This window comes from Ascaphus truei, chromosome 14 (genome assembly GCF_040206685.1).
Source record: "Ascaphus truei isolate aAscTru1 chromosome 14, aAscTru1.hap1, whole genome shotgun sequence".
NCBI lineage: Eukaryota > Metazoa > Chordata > Amphibia > Anura > Ascaphidae > Ascaphus > Ascaphus truei.
This window is the reverse complement of record NC_134496.1, coordinates 49,042,370-49,066,088: the sequence shown is the minus strand read 5'-3', so window position 1 is coordinate 49,066,088 and position 23,719 is coordinate 49,042,370. Positions and strand designations below refer to the sequence as shown.

General features: G+C 50.6%; 1 protein-coding gene across 2 annotated transcripts; it reads left to right on the top strand.

Annotated features, from left to right (window-relative positions):
* Positions 1–1,137: 1,137 nt before the first annotated feature.
* On the top strand, positions 1,138–18,101 carry GPR160 (G protein-coupled receptor 160). 2 transcript variants are annotated; one of them, XM_075570830.1, is made up of 2 exons: positions 1,138–1,294; positions 16,888–18,101. In XM_075570830.1, exon 2 carries the CDS (start codon positions 16,974–16,976, stop codon positions 17,982–17,984), a length of 1,011 nt encoding a protein of 336 aa, XP_075426945.1. In that variant the 5' UTR covers positions 1,138–1,294; positions 16,888–16,973; the 3' UTR covers positions 17,985–18,101. The 2 variants fall into 2 exon arrangements, with proteins under 2 accessions (XP_075426945.1, XP_075426946.1); XM_075570831.1 differs by lacking the exon at positions 1,138–1,294 and adding an exon at positions 13,597–13,620.
* The last annotated feature ends 5,618 nt before the right edge of the window (positions 18,102–23,719 follow it).

The window sequence follows — 23,719 nt, the reverse complement described above, 5'->3', positions numbered from 1 at the left end:
AACACAGCAGTAATACACGCGATATAATATAACACAGCAGTAACACACGCGATATAATAATATAACACAGCAGTAACACACGCGATATAATAATATAACACAGCAGTAACACACGCGATATAATAATATAACACAGCAGTAACACACGCGATATAATAATATAACACAGCAGTAACACACGCGATATAATAATATAACACAGCAGTAACACACGCGATATAATAATATAACACAGCAGTAACACACGCGATATAATAATATAACACAGCAGTAACACACGCGATATAATAATATAACACAGCAGTAACACACGCGATATAATAATATAACACAGCAGTAACACACGCGATATAATAATATAACACAGCAGTAACACACGCGATATAATAATATAACACAGTGGTAATACGTGCGATATAATAATATAACACAGCAGTAATACACGCGATATAATAATATAACGCAGCGGTAATACACGCGATATAATAATATAACGCAGCAGTAATACACGCGATATAATAATATAACGCAGCGGTAATACGTGCGATATAATAATATAACACAGCGGTAATACGTGCGATATAATAATATAACACAGCGGTAATACACGCGATATAATAATATAACGCAGCAGTAATACACGCGATATAATAATATAACACAGCGGTAATACGTGCGATATAATAATATAACACAGCGGTAATACGTGCGATATAATAATATAACGCAGCAGTAATACACGCGATATAATAATATAACACAGCGGTAATACGTGCGATATAATAATATAACACAGCGGTAATACGTGCGATATAATAATATAACGCAGCAGTAATACACGCGATATAATAACACAGAATGGGAAGATGCGCTTCAGACATAAAATGAACATTAGAAAAAATTAGTCCCTGCCCTGAAGAGCTTACACTCTAAGTCATAATGACAGAGCCACCAGCGCTGAAGCAAGGATATCCTGAAACCCTGTCCTGTTGATGGACTGCAGTTGCCCACCCTTGCTAAGTTTGTGTATAGAAGCAGTCTCTATAGAGAGTGAATGCTGTGCACAGGTGTATAACATATGACAAGGAGCAGGCTGGGTGCAACACCTGAGCCCCAGACCCCTCCTATCCATGGGGGGTGTTGGTCTCTGCCGCCCTGTACTCCAGCCCCACCCAGGGGTGGGACCCTGCAGGCCGCCCCCCTCACAGGTCTGGGCTGCAGCTCTCACCTTCTCTGCTCAGAGACCGAGGGACCCGGAGCCCGGGGTGTGAGGCTCGGGGGGGAGCTGCTGCAGGTGGGTGCTGTGTGAGTGTGTGCAGGGGGGGAGCTGCTGCAGGTGGGTGCTGTGTGAGTGTGTGCAGGGGGGGAGCTGCTGCAGGTGGGTGCTGTGTGAGTGTGTGCAGGGGGGGAGCTGCTGCAGGTGGGTGCTGTGTGAGTGTGTGCAGGGGGGGAGCTGCTGCAGGTGGGTGCTGTGTGAGTGTGTGCAGGGGGGGAGCTGCTGCAGGTGGGTGCTGTGTGAGTGTGTGCAGGGGGGGAGCTGCTGCAGGTGGGTGCTGTATGAGTGTGTGCAGGGGGGGAGATGTATAGGGTGCAGGGGGGGAGAGTTATAGGGTGCGGGGAGAGGGAGAGTTTATAGGGTGCGGCGAGAGGGAGATGTATAGGGTGCGGCGAGAGGGAGATGTATAGGGTGCGGGAGGAGGGAGATGTATAGGGTGCGGGGAGAGGGAGATGTATAGGGTGCGGGGAGAGGGAGATGTATAGGGTGCGGGGAGAGGGAGATGTATAGGGTGCGGGGAGAGGGAGATGTATAGGGTTGCTGTGTGCGGGGAGAGAGACAGAGAGATGTATAGGGTGCGGAGGGAGATATGTGCTGTGTGTGCATGGGGGGGAGAGATGTAATGTGTGCTGTGTGTGCATGCGGGGTGGGGAGAGATGTATTGGGTGCTGTGTGTGCATGGGAGGGGAGAAATGTATTGGGTGCTGTGTGTGTCATGGGGGGGGAGAGATGTATTGGGTGCTGTGTGTGCATGGGGGGGGGGGAGAGGATGTATTGGGTGCTGTGTGTGCATGGGGGGGGGAGAGATGTATTGGGTGCTGTGTGTGCATGGGGGGTGGGGAGAGATGTATTGGGTGCTGTGTGTGCATGGGAGGGGAGAGAGATGTATTTGGTGCTGTGTGCGCATGGGGGGGGAGAGATGTATTGGGTGCTGTGTGCGCATGGGGGGGGGGAGAGATGTATTGGGTGCTGTGTGTGCATGGGGGGGAGAGATGTATTGTGTGCTGTGTGTGCATGGGGGGGGGGAGAGATGTATTGGGTGCTGTGTGTGCATGGGGGGGAGAGATGTATTGGGTGCTGTGTGTGCATGGGGGGGAGAGATGTATTGGGTGCTGTGTGTGCATGGGGGGGAGAGATGTATTGGGTGCTGTGTGTGCATGGGGGGGGGAGAGATGTATTGGGTGCTGTGTGTGCATGGGAGGGAGAGATGTATTGGGTGCTGTGTGTGCATGGGGGGTGGGGAGAGATGTATTGGGTGCTGTGTGTGCATGGGGGGGAGAGATGTATTGGGTGCTGTGTGTGCATGGGGGGGAGAGATGTATTGGGTGCTGTGTGTGCATGGGGGGGGAGATGTATTGGGTGCTGTGTGTGCATGGGGGGGAGAGATGTATTGGGTGCTGTGTGTGCATGGGGGGAAGAGATGTATTGGGTGCTGTGTGTGCATGGGGGGGGGGAGATGAGATGTATTGGGTGCTGTGTGTGTGCATGGGGGGTGGGGAGAGATGTATTGTGTGCTGTGTGTGTATGGGGGGTGGGGAGAGATGTATTGTGTGCTGTGTGTGTGATGGGGGGTGGGGAGAGATGTATTGTGTGCTGTGTGTGTATGGGGGGGGGAGAGATGTATTGGGTGCTGTGTGTGCATGGGGTGGGGAGAGATGTATTGGGTGCTGTGTGTGCATGGGGGGGGGGAGAGATGTATTGGGTGCTGGGTGTGCATGGGGGAGATGTATTGGGTGCCTGTGTGTGCATGGGGGGGAGAGATGTATTGGGTGCTGTGTGTGCATGGGGGGGAGAGATGTATTGGGTGCTGTGTGTGCATGGGGGGGGAGAGATGTATTGGGTGCTGTGTGTGCATGGGGGGGGGGAGATGTATTGGGTGCTGTGTGTGCATGGGGGGTGGGGGAGAGATGTATTGTGTGCTGTGTGTGCATGGGGGGGGGAGAGATGTATTGGGTGCTGTGTGTGCATGGGGGGAGATGTATTGGGTGCTGTGTGTGCATGGGGGGGAGAGATGTATTGGGTGCTGTGTGTGCATGGGGGGGGAGAGATGTATTGGGTGCTGTGTGTGCATGCGGGGTGGGGGGAGATGTATTGGGTGCTGTGTGTGCATGGGGGGGGGAGAGATGTATTGGGTGCTGTGTGTGCATGGGGGGGGAGAGATGTATTGGGTGCTGTGTGTGCATGGGGGGGGGAGAGATGTATTGGGTGCTGTGTGTGCATGGGGTGGGGAGAGATGTATTGGGTGCTGTGTGTGCATGGGTTGGGGAGAGATGTATTGGGTGCTGTGTGTGCATGGGGGGGGAGAGATGTATTGGGTGCTGTGTGTGCATGGGGGGAGGGGAGAGATGTATTGGGTGCTGTGTGTGCATGGGGGGGGGAGAGATGTATTGGGTGCTGTGTGGTGCATGGGGTGGGGAGAGATGTATTGGGAGCTGTGTGTGCATGGGGGTGGGGAGAGATGTATTGGGTGCTGTGTGTGCATGGGGGGGGGAGAGAGATGGTATTGGTGTGCTGTGTGTGCATGGGGGGTGGGGAGAGATGTATTGGGTGCTGTGTGTGCATGGGGGGTGGGGAGAGATGTATTGGGTGCTGTGTGTGCATGGGGTGGGGAGAGATGTATTGGATGCTGTGTGTGCATGGGGGGGGGAGAGATGTATTGGGTGCTGTGTGTGCATGGGGGGGAGAGATGTATTGGGTGCTGTGTGTGCATGGGGGGGGGAGAGATGTATTGGGTGCTGTGTGTGCATGGGAGGGGAGATGTATTGGGTGCTGTGTGTGCATGGGAGGGGAGAGATGTATTGGGTGCTGTGTGTGCATGGGGGGTGGGGAGAGATGTATTGGGTGCTGGGTGTGCATGGGGGGAGATGTATTGGGTGCTGTGTGTGCATGGGGGGGGGGAGAGATGTATTGGGTGCTGTGTGTGCATGGGGGTGGGGAGAGATGTATTGGATGCTGTGTGTGCATGGGGGGGAGAGATGTATTGGGTGCTGTGTGTGCATGGGGTGGGGAGAGATGTATTGGGTGCTCTGTGTGCATGGGGGGGGAGAGATGTATTGGGTGCTGTGTGTGCATGGGGGTGGGAGAGATGTATTGGATGCTGTGTGTGCATGGGGGGGAGAGATGTATTGGGTGCTGTGTGTGCATGGGGTGGGGGAGAGATGTATTGGGTGCTGTGTGTGCATGGGGGGGGGGAGAGATGTATTGGGTGCTGTGTGTGCATGGGAGGGGGAGAGATGTATTGGGTGCTGTGTGTGCATGGGAGGGGAGAGATGTATTGGGTGCTGTGTGTGCATGGGGGGGGGGGAAGAGATGTATTGGGTGCTGTGTGTGCATGGGGTGGGTGAGAGATGTATTGGATGCTGTGTGTGCATGGGGGAGGGGAGACATGTATTGGATGCTGTGTGTGCATGGGGGGGAGAGATGTATTGGGTGCTGTGTGTGCATGGGGGGGGGAGAGATGTATTGGGTGCTGTGTGTGCATGGGGGGGGGAGAGATGTATTGGGTGCTGTGTGTGCATGGGGGGGGGGAAGAGATGTATTGGTGCTGTGTGTGCATGGGGGGGGGAGAGATGTATTGGGTGCTGGGTGTGCATGGGGGGGAGATGTATTGGGTGCTGGGTGTGCATGGGGGGGGGGGGGAGAGAGAGATGTATTGGGTGCTGTGTGTGCATGGGGGGTGGGGAAGAGATGTATTGGGTGCTTTGTGTGCATGGGGGGGAGACATGTATTGGGTGCTGTGTGTGCATGGGGGGAGAGATGTATTGGGTGCTGTGTGTGCATGGGGGTGGGGAGAGATGTATTGGGTGCTGTGTGTGCATGGGGGGGGGAGAGATGTATTGGGTGCTGTGTGTGCATGGGGGGGGAGAGATGTATTGGGTGCTGTGTGTGCATGGGGGGGGGAGAGATGTATTGGGTGCTGGGTGTGCATGGGAGGGGAGAGATGTATTGGATGCTGTGTGTGCATGGGGGGTGGGGAAGAGATGTATTGGGTGCTTTGTGTGCATGGGGGGGAGACATGTATTGGGTGCTGTGTGTGCATGGGAGGGGAGAGATGTATTGGGTGCTGTGTGTGCATGGGGGGGGGGGGGGAGAGACTGTATTGGGTGCTGTGTGTGCATGGGGGGGGGGAGAGATGTATTGGGTGCTGTGTGTGCATGGGGGGGGAGAGATGTATTGGATGCTGTGTGTGCATGGGGGGTGGGGAAGAGATGTATTGGGTGCTGTGTGTGTATGGGGGTGGGAGAGATGTATTGTTGTGCTGTGTGTGCATGGGAGGGGAGACATGTATTGGTTGCTGTGTGTGCATGGGGGGAGGGAGACATGTATTGGTTGCTGTGTGTGCATGGGGGGTGGGGAGAGATGTATTGGTGCTGTGTGTGCATGGGAGGGGAGAGATGTATTGGGTGCTGTGTGTGCATGGGGGGTGGGGAGAGATGTATTGGGTGCTGTGTGTGCATGGGGGGGGGAGAGATGTATTGGGTGCTGTGTGTGCATGGGGGGGGAGAGATGTATTGGGTGCTGTGTGTGCATGGGGGTGGGGAGAGATGTATTGTGTTCTGTGTGTGCATGGGGGGGGGGAAGAGATGTATTGGGTGCTGTGTGTGCATGGGGGGAGAGATGTATTGGGTGCTGTGTGTGCATGGGGGGTGGGGAGAGATGTATTGGGTGCTGTGGTGCATGGGGGGGGTGAGAGATGTATTGGGTGCTGTGTGTGCATGGGGGGGGAGAGATGTATTGGGTGCTGTGTGTGCATGGGGGGGGAGAGATGTATTGGGTGCTGTGTGTGCATGGGGGGGAGATGTATTGGGTGCTGTGTGTGCATGGGGGGGGAGATGTATTGGGTCTGTGTGTGCATGGGGTGGGAGAGATGTATTGGTGTGCTGTGTGTGCATGGGGGGGAGAGATGTATTGGGATGCTGTGTGTGCATGGGGGGTGGGGAGAGATAGTATTGGGTGCTGTGTGTGCATGGGGGGGAGAGATGTATTGGATGCCTGTGTGTGCATGGGGGGTGGGGAGATGTATTGGGTGCTGTGTGTGCATGGGGGGAGATGTATTGGGTGCTGTGTGTGCATGTGGGGGTGGGAGAGATGTATTGGGTGCTGTGTGTGCATGGGGGGGGGGAGAGATGTATTGGGTGCTGTGTGTGCATGGGGGGGAAGAGATGTATTGGGTGCTGTGTGCGCATGGGGGGGAAGAGATGTATTGGATGCTGTGTGTGCATGGGGGGGGGAGAGATGTATTGGGTGCTGTGTGTGCATGGGGGGGAAGAGGTGTATTGGATGCTGTGTGTGCATGGGGGGTGGGGAGAGATGTATTGGGTGCTGTGTGTGCATGGGGGGGGAGAGATGTATTGGGTGCTGTGTGTGCATGGGGGGAGAGATGTATTGGGTGCTGTGTGTGCATGGGGGGGAAGAGATGTATTGGATGCTGTGTGTGCATGGGGGGAAGAGATGTATTGTGTGCTGTGTGTGCATGGGGTGGGGAGAGATGTATTGGGTGCTGTGTGTGCATGGGGGGGGGAGAGATGTATTGGGTGCTGTGTGTGCATGGGGGGGGGAAGATATGTATTGGATGCTGTGTGTGCATGGGGTGGGGAGAGATGTATTGTGTGCTGTGTGTGTATGGGGTGGGGAGAGATGTATTGTGTGCTGTGTGTGCATGGGAGGGGAGACATGTATTGGGTGCTGTGTGTGCATGGGGGGGAGGGAGAGATGTATTGTGTGCTGTGTGTGCATGGGGTGGGGAGAGATGTATTGGGTGCTGTGTGTGCATGGGGGGGGGGAGAGATGTATTGGGTGCTGTGTGTGCATGGGGTGGGGAGAGATGTATTGGGTGCTGTGTGTGCATGGGGGGAGGGGAGACATGTATTGGGTGCTGTGTGTGCATGGGGGGGGGGAGAGATGTATTGGGTGCTGTGTGTGCATGGGGTGGGGAGAGATGTATTGGGTGCTGTGTGTGTATGGGGTGGGGAGAGATGTATTGGGTGCTGTGTGTGCATGGGGTGGGGAGAGATGTATTGGGTGCTGTGTGTGTATGGGGTGGGGAGAGATGTATTGTGTGCTGTGTGTGCATGGGAGGGGAGACATGTATTGGGTGCTGTGTGTGCATGGGGGGGGGAGAGATGTATTGGATTGCTGTGTGTGCATGGGGTGGGGAGAGATGTATTGGGTGCTGTGTGTGCATGGGGTGGGGAGAGATGTATTGGGTGCTGTGTGTGTATGGGGTGGGGAGAGATGTATTGTGTGCTGTGTGTGCATGGGAGGGGAGACATGTATTGGGTGCTGTGTGTGCATGGGGGGGAGGGAGAGATGTATTGGGTGCTGTGTGTGCATGGGGGGGGGGAAGAGATGTATTGGGTGCTGTGTGTGCATGGGGGGGGAGAGATGTATTGGGTGCTGTGTGTGCATGGGGGGGAGAGATGTATTGGGTGCTGTGTGTGCATGGGGGGGGGGAGAGATGTATTGGGTGCTGTGTGTGCATGGGGGGGGGAGAGATGTATTGGGTGCTTTGTGTGCATGGGGGGGAGAGATGTATTGGGTGCTGTGTGTGCATGGGGGGGGGAGAGATGTATTGGGTGCTGTGTGTGCATGGGGGGGAGAGATGTATTGGGTGCTGTGTGCGCATGGGGGGGAGAGATGTTTTGGGTGCTGTGTGCGCATGGGGGGGAGAGATGTTTTGGGTGCTGTGTGCGCATGGGGGGGAGAGAGATGTATTGGGTACTGTGTGCGCATGGGGGGAGAGAGAGATGTATTGGGTGCTGCGTGCGCATGCGCATGCGCATGGGGGGGAGAGAGATGTATTGTATTGGGTGCTGTGTGCGCATGGGGGGGGAAGAGATGTATTGTATTGGGTGCTGTGTGCGCATGGGGGGAGAGAGATGTATTGTATTGGGTGCTGTGTGCGCATGGGGGGAGAGAGATGTATTGTATTGGGTGCTGTGTGCGCATGGGGGGAGAGAGATGTATTGTATTGGGTGCTGTGTGCGCATGGGGGGAGAGAGATGTATTGTATTGGGTGCTGTGTGCGCATGGGGGGAGAGAGATGTATTGGGTGCTGTGTGTGCATGGGGGGTGGGGAGAGATGTATTGTGTTCTGTGTGTGCATGGGGGGGGGAAGAGATGTATTGGGTGCTGTGTGTGCATGGGGGGGAGATGTATTGGGTGCTGTGTGTGCATGGGGGGTGGGGAGAGATGTATTGGGTGCTGTGTGTGCATGGGGGGGGAGAGATGTATTGGGTGCTGTGTGTGCATGGGGGGGGAGAGATGTATTGGGTGCTGTGTGTGCATGGGGGGTGGGGAGAGATGTATTGTGTTCTGTGTGTGCATGGGGGGGGGAAGAGATGTATTGGGTGCTGTGTGTGCATGGGGGGGAGATGTATTGGGTGCTGTGTGTGCATGGGGGGTGGGGAGAGATGTATTGGGTGCTGTGTGTGCATGGGGGGGGGGAGAGATGTATTGGGTGCTGTGTGTGCATGGGGGGGGAGAGATGTATTGGGTGCTGTGTGTGCATGGGGGGGGAGAGATGTATTGGGTGCTGTGTGTGCATGGGGGGGGAGATGTATTGGGTGCTGTGTGTGCATGGGGGGGAGATGTATTGGGTGCTGTGTGTGCATGGGGTGGGGAGAGATGTATTGGGTGCTGTGTGTGCATGGGGGGGAGAGATGTATTGGATGCTGTGTGTGCATGGGGGGTGGGGAGAGATGTATTGGGTGCTGTGTGTGCATGGGGGGGAGAGATGTATTGGATGCTGTGTGTGCATGGGGGGTGGGGAGAGATGTATTGGGTGCTGTGTGTGCATGGGGGGAGATGTATTGGGTGCTGTGTGTGCATGGGGGGTGGGGAGAGATGTATTGGGTGCTGTGTGTGCATGGGGGGGGGGAGAGATGTATTGGGTGCTGTGTGTGCATGGGGGGGGAAGAGATGTATTGGGTGCTGTGTGCGCATGGGGGGGAAGAGATGTATTGGATGCTGTGTGTGCATGGGGGGGGGGAGAGATGTATTGGGTGCTGTGTGTGCATGGGGGGGAAGAGATGTATTGGATGCTGTGTGTGCATGGGGGGTGGGGAGAGATGTATTGGGTGCTGTGTGTGCATGGGGGGGGAGAGATGTATTGGGTGCTGTGTGTGCATGGGGGGAGAGATGTATTGGGTGCTGTGTGTGCATGGGGGGGAAGAGATGTATTGGATGCTGTGTGTGCATGGGGGGAAGAGATGTATTGTGTGCTGTGTGTGCATGGGGTGGGGAGAGATGTATTGGGTGCTGTGTGTGCATGGGGGGGGAGAGATGTATTGGGTGCTGTGTGTGCATGGGGGGGGGAAGATATGTATTGGATGCTGTGTGTGCATGGGGTGGGGAGAGATGTATTGTGTGCTGTGTGTGTATGGGGTGGGGAGAGATGTATTGTGTGCTGTGTGTGCATGGGAGGGGAGACATGTATTGGGTGCTGTGTGTGCATGGGGGGGAGGGAGAGATGTATTGTGTGCTGTGTGTGCATGGGGTGGGGAGAGATGTATTGGGTGCTGTGTGTGCATGGGGGGGGGGGAGAGATGTATTGTGTGCTGTGTGTGCATGGGGTGGGGAGAGATGTATTGGGTGCTGTGTGTGCATGGGGGGAGGGGAGACATGTATTGGGTGCTGTGTGTGCATGGGGGGGGGGAGAGATGTATTGGGTGCTGTGTGTGCATGGGGTGGGGAGAGATGTATTGGGTGCTGTGTGTGTATGGGGTGGGGAGAGATGTATTGGGTGCTGTGTGTGCATGGGTGGGGAGAGATGTATTGGGTGCTGTGTGTGTATGGGGTGGGGAGAGATGTATTGTGTGCTGTGTGTGCATGGGAGGGGAGACATGTATTGGGTGCTGTGTGTGCATGGGGGGGGGGAGAGATGTATTGGATGCTGTGTGTGCATGGGGTGGGGAGAGATGTATTGGGTGCTGTGTGTGCATGGGGTGGGGAGAGATGTATTGGGTGCTGTGTGTGTATGGGGTGGGGAGAGATGTATTGTGTGCTGTGTGTGCATGGGAGGGGAGACATGTATTGGGTGCTGTGTGTGCATGGGGGGGAGGGAGAGATGTATTGGGTGCTGTGTGTGCATGGGGGGGGGGAAGAGATGTATTGGGTGCTGTGTGTGCATGGGGGGGGAGAGATGTATTGGGTGCTGTGTGTGCATGGGGGGGAGAGATGTATTGGGTGCTGTGTGTGCATGGGGGGGGGGAGAGATGTATTGGGTGCTGTGTGTGCATGGGGGGGGGAGAGATGTATTGGGTGCTTTGTGTGCATGGGGGGGAGAGATGTATTGGGTGCTGTGTGTGCATGGGGGGGGGGAGAGATGTATTGGGTGCTGTGTGTGCATGGGGGGGAGAGATGTATTGGGTGCTGTGTGCGCATGGGGGGGAGAGATGTTTTGGGTGCTGTGTGCGCATGGGGGGGAGAGATGTTTTGGGTGCTGTGTGCGCATGGGGGGGAGAGAGATGTATTGGGTACTGTGTGCGCATGGGGGGAGAGAGAGATGTATTGGGTGCTGCGTGCGCATGCGCATGCGCATGGGGGGGAGAGAGATGTATTGTATTGGGTGCTGTGTGCGCATGGGGGGGAAGAGATGTATTGTATTGGGTGCTGTGTGCGCATGGGGGGAGAGAGATGTATTGTATTGGGTGCTGTGTGCGCATGGGGGGAGAGAGATGTATTGTATTGGGTGCTGTGTGCGCATGGGGGGAGAGAGATGTATTGTATTGGGTGCTGTGTGCGCATGGGGGGAGAGAGATGTATTGTATTGGGTGCTGTGTGCGCATGGGGGGAGAGAGATGTATTGTATTGGGTGCTGTGTGCGCATGGGGGGGGAGAGAGATGTATTGGGTGCTGTGTGCGCATGGGGGGGGGAGAGAGATGTATTGGGTGCTGTGTGCGCATGCTATATAAATAATGCAATACTATTAAAAACAAGCTCGAAAGTTGCTGATGAGCTGTGCTTGCGTTGATCTGTCACTTTATCTCTGAGTGTCACTGGTTGGAGTTATTTGTAATATCTGCACTTCAGTGGAATGAGAGAGAGAGAGACACTGAGAGAGAGAGACACAGAGAGAGAGAGACACAGAGAGAGAGAGACACAGAGAGAGAGAGACACAGAGAGAGAGAGACACAGAGAGAGAGAGACACAGAGAGAGAGAGACACAGAGAGAGAGAGACACAGAGAGAGAGAGACACAGAGAGAGAGAGACACAGAGAGAGAGAGACACAGAGAGAGAGAGACACAGAGAGAGAGAGACACAGAGAGAGAGAGACACAGAGAGAGAGAGAGACACAGAGAGAGAGAGACACAGAGAGAGAGAGACACAGAGAGAGAGAGACACTGAGAGAGAGAGAGACTGAGAGAGACTGAGTGTCTGTGGTATTAATAACACAGCAGTTTTATTTTCGTTATATATATTTTTTAAAGAAGAACTAGAGAACATTTCCATGTGAGGGTTTCCCCCGGTTTGTTAATGATCTCGTTATGGTAATAATAGCTTAATAACAAGTAGGATTTCACCATCTGTTAATTTCCTTGTTATTCTCTAGGTTGTACAAAAACTTCACTAACCGCTCTGCTGACCGACGGAATATATTATGCAAAAAATAAGTTTCAGGCCCCTTAATTAATAGTTTCATTTATGTGCTGAATTAAAGTTCTGAATATTATTAAGGATATATTATTTATTTTAATCCTAACTGCAGGAACTATTTCCAGGAATCCCGCGTTCTTTACTAGTGCAACTCTTGCATTGTCTTTTCACAAAATAAAAATAAACAAGGGGAAACTGTAAATGTATTTAAAATAAAGACCGGGAGCGATACTTCGGGCTGTGAATGAAAACGTAGTGTTTTCGTCGCAATTTGTCTGTCGATTTGCCCTAATTATAGCAGATAATGCGCAGGAAGGAAACGTGCAGATCGTTGAGTTCTAGTTAAAAGCTGAAGATTTGGTGAATGCTGAAAGACCGTGTTTTTCACCGGTAGTGTGAAGGCGTCATTCTTATTTTAATAAAGCCATTCATCCATGTTTTCCAACCAGGGCTCCTAGGAACCCTTGGGATCCTCGGGCCCCCCTAAAGGGTTCCCTGTAATGTTCAGGTCATTTCAAAATTGTACCAAATACAGAAGAATTGACAATGCATCTGATCTCAGACGCGCTATTAGAGAGGGTTGGGGTTCCTTACAATGCATCTGATCTCAGACGCGCTATTAGACAGGGTTGGGGTTCCTTACAATGCATCTGATCTCAGACGCGCTATTAGAGAGGGTTGGGGTTCCTTACAATGCATCTGATCTCGGACGCGCTATTAGAGAGGGTTGGGGTTCCTTACAATGCATCTGATCTCTGACGCGCTATTAGAGAGGGTTGGGGTTCCTTACTATGCATCTGATCTCAGACGCGCTATTAGAGAGGGTTGGGGTTCCTTACAATGCATCTGATCTCAGACGCGCTATTAGAGAGGGTTGGGGTTCCTTACAATGCATCTGATCTCAGACGCGCTATCAGAGAGGGTTGGGGTTCCTTACAATGCATCTGATCTCAGACGCGCTATCAGAGAGGGTTGGGGTTCCTTACAATGCATCTGATCTCGGACGCGCTATTAGACAGGGTTGGGGTTCCTTACAATGCATCTGATCTCAGACACGCTATTAGAGAGGGTTGGGGGTTCCACAGAATGTCACATAGGGTTCCTTCACCAAAAAAAGTTGGAAACAACTATGCTACAGTATATATTGTAATCATTGTGACTCACAGAGCTTACATTCTAATCCAGGGGCGGCCAACTCCAGTCCTCCAGGGACACCAACAGGTCAGGTGTTCAGGTTATCCCTGCTTCAGCACAGGTGGCTCAGTCTTGAGCCACCTGTGCTGAAGCAGGGACTGATTGAGCCACCTGTGGTGAAGCAGGGATATCCTGAAAACCTGGCCTATTGGTGTCCCTGGAGGAGTGGAGTTGGCCAGTCCTAATCTTAAGTGAATATAATGGCGCGGGGTGTAAGAGAGGAGCAATTTAAGAGGGTGCAAAAATAATGTTTCTGTTCTGCGTTACTCTGTGTCACATGACTAGCGCAGACCCCAGCTGTGTTGGGGCTCTTGTTATGGTGGTCCTGAAAGCTGATTTTCCATGTGTGTGGATTCTGGTCTGTGCCTTAAATTCCCTTTTATTACAGACTCAATCCATGTAACAAAGGAAAAGGGGGTGGGGAGGGGAATTGGAGTAGGTAGGTATCAAACCACACCTGGATCGTGTGAGTATGACAAGTACAGAAGCAGAAGGTATTAAACACAGCGTTGTAGAGACATGGTATCTAGTAACAGAGAACATGAAGAGGAGGTAATAAGTATATTATTATTATTATTATTACTGGCTGAATGATTGCAGGCGAGTGTGATAAAACCCAAAAGCCTTTAACACAGGGGTGGGCAACTCCAGTCCTTAAGGGTGTGAGCCACCAACGGGTCCGGTTTTCAGGATATCCCTGCTGCAGCACAGGTGGTTCAATCAGTGGCTGTCTTCAACTGAGTCACTGATTGAGCCACCTGAGCTGAAGCAGGAATATCCTGAAAACCTGACCTGTTGGTGCCCCTTGAAGACTGGAGTTGACCACTTAAGAGAAGACCACCTACTACTTTACAATGCACCAAATCGGGGATTCTATCCATTTATCCAGCCCCCCCCCCCCTCAGAACTGAAGGCATTCGCGTCCCAGAACTTCATATCCAAACCCGAATGTGCGGAGCGGTTGCATTGTAAGTGTACCTCGCTCTCCGCAATTGCCCCCGTCTGCCTGAGAGACGCAAGCTGAGAGTAGAGGAAACACATGACGTACTCACACTTCCCATTTCAAAGTAAAACTTCCTTAATGAGCACAGAGACGGGAACCAGTGAAACCTTTCCTCGCTGCGTGATGGACATTTTTTTTTGGGCGGGGGGGGGAAGTCGGTTACATGGGTAAGTTTGTTTCCAACACGTTTTTCTCTGCTACTTTCTTTAATACCGGTTGGTTCCAGTTCTTCGGGGCGTTCATAAAACAACTTTACCTTACACAAAAGTACAAACTGTGCTGGGCGGTTTATGCGTTCGAACATTAGGGTTTTAATTATTCAAGGGAAAACGTCTGATGCTTTGCGGAGAGAGAGATTGCTGGGGTGGAACTGCGACTTGTTTGACCAACGATTGCAAGCTCTCGCGGAGGCTTCCTAACGATTGCAAGCTCTCGCGGAGGCTTCCTAACGATTGCAAGCTCTCGCGGAGGCTTCCTATTTCAGGTTCCTTATTATCATAGTTGCCATTTGGCAATAGTTGCGTTGTTTGTACTTGCTGAGCTGTCCTTTCTTACACACACAGATCTTGATATGATTTAGTTTGTCGTAGCCTTTGCTTTATGTTTTGTAATGGCTTCAATATAGGATTGCTGGGCGTCTTCTCCTTAAAAATACTGGACACAATGGTGAAAGGTGCGACACGCTACACACATACACACACCCCTCCACTCCATGCGGTTTCCTCCTCTCCATTGCCCCAGGCTCCTGACGACACCTCTTGATTGGCTGATGCTGGATAATGCAGCCAATCAGGATGGAGGAAGCTGCCCAGCCCTCTAGCAACAGCCCTGTTCTCTCCCTGCTCAGGGAAATATCGCAGCCCCCCCAAGCCGGTCAGGTCACTATGTCCAGAGCGGTAATACCGGTATACACGTACACGCCCAGAGAGGTAATACCGGTATACACGTACACGCCCAGAGAGGTAATACCGGTATACACGTACACGCCCAGAGAGGTAATACCGGTATACACGTACACGCCCAGAGAGGTAATAGCGGTATACACGTACACGCCCAGAGAGGTAATACCGGTATACACATACACGCCCAGAGAGGTAATACCGGTATACACGTACACGCCCAGAGAGGTAATACCGGTATACACGTACACGCCCAGAGAGGTAATACCGGTATACACGTACACGCCCAGAGAGGTAATACGGTATACACATACACGCCCAGAGAGGTAATAACGGTATACACATACACGCCCAGAGAGGTAATACCGGTATACACATACACGCCCAGAGAGGTAATACGGTATACACATACACGCCCAGAGAGGTAATACCGGTATATACATACACGCCCAGAGAGGTAATACGGTATACACATACACGCCCAGAGAGGTAATACCGGTATACACATACACGCCCAGAGAGGTAATACCGGTAGACACATACATGCCCAGAGAGGTAATACGGTATACACATACACGCCCAGAGAGGTATGAAATTGGTTCCTTGTGCCTTTGGCAGTTCCCTGCGGAGTAGGTGTTCTGCCGTTGCTAAGAACGATGGCATAACTTCGACTGGTCTACACGTGCAAAGACCTGTGAGGGTTTGGAAGCTCTGCACACTATAACCTCCAGGAAGAAGAAGTCCATGTGGGGCTCCTACTTCAATCTACAATGAATACAATTATATTAAATGGAAAGTCGTGTTTCTCCAGCAGAAACCTATTGGCCGATAGAAGCAGGGCCAGTGGGAAGGGGCGCCTGGCTGGCTGAACCCTAGAAGTGGAACCCTGAGGTGGGAAGCAGGGGGTTCCCTGGAGCTGAAACATGTAAATGTCACCTCCGAGGACCCCCCTTGTTCCCAAGATGTTTGCCCCTGGGAACCATCCCCTGCTGGGGAAACAAAATGGAGGTTTAAATCTCCTGTGGCACACGTGCCCATAAGAAGCCACAACGTCACCCACACATAAAATAAGTGAGAGGTAACCAAACAAATCGGTGTGTGCAAGCAGCGTGGGGGCTATAGCTGTCACTCACTGTGGAAGCTTCCAAAGTCCCGTCCCACAATGACTTGCCGCTGTGAAGCAAAACATTATGGGGAGCAACTTTGGAAGCTTCTGCTGTAATTGACGGCTATGACCGCTATACCACGCCATGCTAAGCTGCAGTTTGGGGCCTTTCTAACTGCGCAGTCCCCACACTGGCTCAAGAACCCACAATACTGCCTGAGAGCCGCAGAGAGGGTAACAAACGCCGTGAATACACAGGAAAAATAACTAAAGAACAGAGACCAGTGGCAGTGTGTGTCCAGTGCATGTTGTGTGTTACTACGGGGTGTACTGTATATAAAAATAAATGGGTGTACAAGTATGTGTGTCTCTGTAGAATCTATTTTTACGTACAGCAGCATTCCTGTCTCCCCTCCCCCGCACCACTAGACCAGTTTTTCAGGATACCCCAGCTTTAGCACAGGTGGCCCAGTTTTTGACTGAGCCACCAATGCTGAAGCAGGGATATCCCGAAAACCTGGCCTGTTGGGGGGGGGGGAGGTGGGGCTTTGAGGACTGGAGTCGAGAACCCCCTGCTGTACAGTATAACCCCCCTCCTGTATACACAATGGCATTCGTACTAGCAAAAATGAAAAGTTTACCTCTTCTACCAAGAGACCAGAGCCATCCTAATGTGAACTATAGAAGGATTTGGGATTACAAGTCATTCCAAACCCGAAATGCTAAATGCATAGAAAGACACTGCTGTTTGGCCTCACTATGTTATGGCGCGGTTGTTTATTATTTATTTAATTTTTTTTGTGACTTTGCAGGAGGAAGAAACCGCTGGAAGAAATGTGTGCGACGCCAGACGTTTTACTAGCCGACACATCCGGGGAGAACTCCGGAGCTCGGTACCATGGAAGGGAATGAGGGGACACTGACCGAGGAAGGCATGAAACGTGTGGAACCCAGCTGCATACTGATCATGATCATGATGGGGAAAATACTACTGAACCTCTTCATGTTTTGGGCCAAGCAAAGGCCCGGGAGCCCCAGCTTCCTTGGGTCTTTTTGTCTTTCTCTGGCACTTCTAGACTTTGCTCTGGTGGCGGCTGTTTCAGCTATTCACTATTTTCAGGATTTTTGTATTGGGGGCATTAGGTTTACAAATTACCACATTTGTCTGTTTACACAGATTATATCCCACGTGTATGGTATTTTGCATTATCCCGTCTTCTTGGCATCTTGCCTGGATTATTATTTGGCCATTGTAAAGTCTGTAAACCTTCCAAGGGTTTGTCTCGGGTTACTGTATACCACTGCTGTCCTCTTCCTATGGATTGCCGCTTTCGTCTACGTCCTCCGCTCTCCCGTGCCCTCCTCCGCGTTGGACAGCAGCTTGCCATCGTATCAATACACTTTTTATGTTAGTAGCCAAAGTTATTATCTGTCTGCGGTAATCCTGTTGGTCATTGTCTCCGTTCTTGCCGTCTGCCATAAGGAGGTGGCCACCTTCGGCAAATCGATGAAAATGATTTCCTATGACAACAATACCGTAATCCTGTTCTCGTTCTCCACTGGAAAGGAGTGGCCCGTCCGAGGAAAGAGAGAGATTTTGGTCACCTTTATGGTCTCATTCTTGGGGACATGGGCGCCATTGGTTCTCCTACAGATTATTATGCTTGTTCTGTGCGCACAGATCCCGGGGTACATAGACATGAATGTCCCGTGGCTGTATTTCCTGAACAGTTTCCTAGTGGGAATGGCATATTGGCTTAAATATCCCGACGTACAACTGACTAAGACTTCTCCATCCCCAGACCCCTTTGTGAGCTGGAAATACTGCGTTCTGCCGCTTCTTGGTATTGAACATACGAAAGAAGCTGTTCCTCTGAACGAACTGTCGCCTACAGTGATAATAATTTGATATTTTGACCAATGTTATTTCCCCCCCCAGTGCATCTCCTACTTGTGTTAACTCTTTTACCCGTTGCCACGGGATTTTTCACATTTGCACAATAAAATTTGCTAACTTTGATTACCATATCGGTGTTTGTGGTATACTCCATCAAACCACGTATGATTTTGTTTTCGGAAGTTGACGTTTAAATTGATCTCGTTTGCATAATTGGTCACGTGACTTCAGCAATCTAATTAGTATGCAAACATATGTTCATGATGATTGCAATGGAATACTGTATAGCTATTTCAAAGTTTAATTTTGAGCCATGGTTAAATAGTTCTGTTAATGGTATGGCCTGCATGACTCTAAGCTGTTTTAATATATAAATATGTTAGATGAGATTGAAAAAAGACAAGTTCGAGTTCAACCTATGCTAAATTTGGACGACAGATACTTTATCCTATATTTGTATTTTACAGTATATTGATGCAGCAGAAGGCAAACAAAAATTGTGATCAGATTTCTCCCTGGATCAACATCCTTCCCATGTATACCTATTGTGTATTGTATGTATTTCTTTATTTTTATAGCGCCATTAATGTACATAGCGCTTCACAGCAGTAATACACGTGACAATCCTATAAATAACAAATAATACATAATGGGAAGAACATAAAAGTGACATTTACCCAAAGGAGTCCCAGCCCCGAAAAGCTTACAATCTCTCCTCCCCCAGGTGGTTTTGGCAGTAAACGTTCTGCAGACCCTACATTTGCACTGGAGGAGGTAGGGATCCATGTGGGGTAACATCTTAGGGGCAGATTTAGAAGAGGGCACCCCAATACTGCCTGTTCTCAGTTTTTTTTTCTTGGTCCACCTTAAGAATGTTAAAATTAATATATAGTTTAAAAAAAAAAAAAAAACAGAAGTGCGTATCCACATGGAAAAGGCTTTTTATTCATAAAGCACTGTACTCACAATCTGTGTACAATATAACATTTTAATACGTATATAAATGATACTGTGTTCTTGGTGATCCACTCAACCAACAGTGCAATGTTAGCTCGGTGATCAATACAAGTGCAAGGAAAAAAGGTGCAATAACGAACGTAGGCAGCAGAATGAATATAAGGTGCTTATATCATTATTATACTGTAACAAACAAACTGCATTTTGCTTTTGCTACGCAACAATTATTTCCATGCTATAAATATGAAAATGCTACTTTAGACAATCTCTTATGCATATTGATATATGTGCTTGTAAGAAACAAATGATATATAAAATTATTACTAGCGTAATTAACGATTTTTAAACCATTTATAAGGACTTTTATAGGGCAACTGTGTGATCTGCGAGTTATTCTTTTATTATTCAGGTATATAAACCACAGCTGGAGTTCGTTTGAAAACAGATAACATCGGGGGGAGGCGTGCAACGACCGGTCAGGCTTTCTGGATATCCCTGCTACAGGTCGCTCGGTCAACGACATTGGTCTTCAACTGAGCCACTGATTGACACCTGTGCTGAAGCAGAGATATCCTGAAAGCCTGACCTGTTTGTGGCCCTTGGGGACTGTCGTTGCCCAGCCGAGATAATACATGAAATCTGAAACTAAAGCAAACCCTACACTGTGCCTTTCTTTATTTTATAAAACTATATCAATCTAATGGTATCATCCCATGGTTTGGAACCAAGAAGGTATGTCGTTGGCAAGGCCAGTCTGTGCATCATTGCAATATTGCAGTTCTTGGGACCCCCATGTGTTTCATAACCGCCATAATTAACTAGGGTGCCCCCCACAAACAGTACTTCCATCAATTGTATGGCACCATCTTTAAGCAAATGTAACAACAGTGAAACGACCGCCCCCCCCCCACCCCCCCCCCCAAAACCCAATCTCCTATAAAGTAATAGGCAAAGTTGCCTCTTCCCAAAGCTTTCGCATACAGTATGCTTAAATGCATTGGACTTTACAAGTAATCTTGTAAAGATTATTCTTCTGGGCTGCCGCCTTTCTTTGTGTGTTTGTGTGTGTGTGTGTGTGCACACAAACAAACAGATCAAATCTTCTCTCTAGTTTTGTTTATATTGAAAACACTTGGGCTGAGTCCCACGACCCGGTACTAAGCTTTTGTATGGGCGTGCCAAGGCCGGGCACCCTTTTGTGGATCGGGGGTTAATTGCCTAAACTGCAATAGTGCTGATCGGGGCACTATTCCCTGGAATCTTCAATGGCATTATCGCAACTTAATGAATAATCCCCGTTGGAAGCCACTCTGAGCAGATGAGCAGTTTGATATCTGCTGCTGTTTGTGGTCAGCAGTTAGTAGAAGAGATCGTGCCCCGGGGTGTATACACTTTATAGTGCAAAATACCTGTTAAATCAGCCTTTCTGTTCCCTTTCGGTGCAAAATCACTTGTTGAATATCCTTGTCAGATAAACCCGCAATAATTTGATCCATAGTGCAATCCTATGCTCTATCAGCGCTGAATGCGACAATATAGGTCTCTGTGGAATTTCTGTGTGTATACACAACGGACAGTTTAAATGTGAAATGGGGAACTTTTTACTCAAACTGGAGTACACTTAAAACACAGGCCTATATACTAATGCGTGCTATTGCAGAACATCGCTTCGGTCCATTTCACTTGAATGTAAGGTGTCCTATGGAATACGAACACATGGCAAGTATGGCCCATACTGTACCGGTAACAAAATGCCGCCGTTTGCACGCTTTTCTGAAACATTACATTGCTTTTCCATAGAAAAAAAAGCAAACTGACCTAAAAATGAAATATGACCAAGAGATTATCATTACATATATAAATTAACACATTCCTTTTTTCACATAAAATACACGAGTCTGGTTTCACTGAAATGCAATGGAAGACCTCTGAAAGCTTATCTTATCCTCGCTTAGCTTATATCACTTCATAAAGAATCTATAAAGTGCAATTTATTCATATATTTTTTTTCTTTTGTACACAATGTAACATTTATCACATACAACACTCCAGGTGTGGGCAACTCCCATCCTCAAGCCCCTCCCCCTCCGGGGTTCAGAATATCCCTGCTTCAGCACAGGTGGATCCATCCCTGCTTCAGCACAGGTGGCTCCATCCCTGCTTCAGCAGAGAAGGGATATCCTGTAAACCTAACTTGTTGGTGGCCCTTGAGGACGGGAGTTGGCTGCCGCTGGGTTAGACACTTATACCCTCACCGTGACTGCGCCTTCACGCACAGCAGACCTTTGGCGACCAGTAATTCCCCCCTTTATAGCAGCAGTCCTCTTTCCCGCCTCCCGTCAGTGCCGTGGTCCCCACCTGATTTAGGAGCCAGTGAAGTTGCTGCTCTGTAAAATGATTTGAACAGGTAGCTCTCTGCGGTAAGAGAAGCCTCTTTAGGCTCGTATTACGGTAAGCGCGTCAATGAGAAATGCCTGTCTCCCTATGACAGTGTATCCGGTGCAGACGCGTGAGCGGGAGAGAGCGTCGGTGCGGCAGCGGTGTGGAAAGACAAAGAAATGTGTCTTTTCCAGTGGCTGCTGTGCCACGTGACACTGAGCCAATCACAGTGAGGCAAGGAAAAAAAACCTACCCTTGTGATGTAATGGCCACGCCTCCTAGTCACGCGTGGCATCGTTTGGCCTATATACACAAACGCTTGCGCCATGTGAAAGCGCAACATCATCGCGCAAGCGCTTACAATAATACTGACCGTCGCTGATTAGAAATGATCGTTTTTTTTCTTAGCGCTGCATATTACTTTTTAAAGCAAATATAAGGGCAGAGACGTAAAGCCCTAATACCCCCTTACAAGCCCCTCTCTTTACCGGATGGAAAGCAGGGGGCACTCTGGAGCTGCCCCTCCTTTCTGGGATACTTACCAGTGAAGTCACAGGGTGTAAATCTCCCTCCAGGGGAATTAAAATGGCTGCCAAACCTCAGGGCAGGAGGCAGCTGCAGCATCAGCAGTTGGGGCGTCCTATTAGCCATTTAAACCCCCTTGAAACACCAGGGCGTAATGCTGGTAACTTCACGGCGAGTATCTCGGGAACCAGAGGGTCTAGGGGCTTAAAATCGTGCGCCCCAACACCAGAACCCCCTCTGTTTCCATGCTGTAAAAAAGGGGGCGTTGGTTTGGGGGGGGGGGGTGTTGTTGCTTTAAAGCACTTCACCTGTTTGTAGCGATGGGCGAATAATTACCCAAAATCTGACTTTGCACGCTCCCCTCAGCCGCGGACATCCGCAGGTCAGTCTAAGAAACGCAAATTTACCGTCCGGAACTATTTACAAATTCGATTGAAAATCTGTAAACTAATACAATTTAAAGACCCTGAAATATAAGGGGGGAGGAGGGGGAAGAGACCAATTTTAATAGCGTCCAAAGTATTATATTATTTATATATACATACATACGGTATCCTCACAAACCCCCCTTTCTGGAAATGTGGGCACATTGAAAATGATGGCGGGTTCAGGAGAATTCTCCCGGATTTTTAACCTTCGGATATCCGTGTGCTCTAATCCAGGGGCAGCCAAACTCCAGTCCTCAAGGGCCATCAACAGGTCAGGTTTTAAGGATATCCCAGCTTCGGCACAGGTGGCTCAATCAGTGGCTCAGTCAAGGGGACTCAGCCACTGATTGAGCCAACTGTGCTGAAGCAGGGATATCCTGAAAACCTGACCTGTTGGTGGCTCTCGAGGACTGGAGCTGAGCACTCCTGCTATAACCTTCGCTAAAAATGAACATGCAGCGCTAAGAAAACAAACCCCATTACTGTACCCCTGATCAGATGCTTCTCTCACAGCAAAGACACACAAACAGCCTGACTCCAGCTCTGCGGGAGACTGGGAGTGAGACTGGGAGGGTGGGCAGGCACCCTGTATTCAGCTCTGCGGGAGACTGGGAGGGTGGGCAGGCACCCTGTATTCAGCTCTGCGGGAGACTGGGAGGGTGGGCAGGCACCCTGTATTCAGCTCTGCGGGAGACTGGGCGTGTGGGCAGGTACCCTGTATTCAGCTCTGCGGGAGACTGGGAGGGTGGGCAGGTACCCTGTATTCAGCTCTGCGGGAGACTGGGAGGGTGGGCAGGTACCCTGTATCCAGCTCTGCGGGAGACTGGGAGGGTGGGCAGGCACCCTGTATTCAGCTCTGCGGGAGACTGGGAGGGTGGGCAGGTACCCTGTATCCAGCTCTGCGGGAGACTGGGAGGGTGGGCAGGTACCCTGTATCCAGCTCTGCGGGAGACTGGGAGGGTGACTGGGAGGGTGGGCAGGTACCCTGTATCCAGCTCTGCGGGAGACTGGGAGGGTGGGCAGGCACCCTGTATTCAGATCATTTCGCAGAAAATTAGTTTTCTTCTAAATAAGTTGAAGACCATTTGACTGAAATTGGAGTGTATTTAGGAGGAGCAATCCAAGCCGCTCCCCCCCCTCTTCATTTTTTAATACAGGATTGAAGCAGGGGGACTCCAGAGCTGAACCCCACTAATATCAGCTGCGGGGACCCCCTGCTTCCTCATCACATGGGCCGATGGGAGGCCGCACCGGCTGACGTCACAGCTTCCTATTGGCCCGCAAGCTTTGACAAGCGGCCATATACTGAACCCTGGAGTGGCTACTGACAACCCCTACGGAGGTAAGTATCTCCGGAAGCAGGGGATCCCCCGCAGCTGAAATTATTGGGGTTCAGCGCCGAAGTCCCCTTGCTTCAATCTGGTATTAATAAAAAATATGAAAAAATATGGCTTGGCT

Bases quoted from the DNA above. Each gene is read 5' to 3' on its own strand.
- GPR160 (XM_075570830.1), top strand. From the start codon at position 16,974: ATGGAAGGGAATGAGGGGACACTGACCGAGGAAGGCATGAAACGTGTG.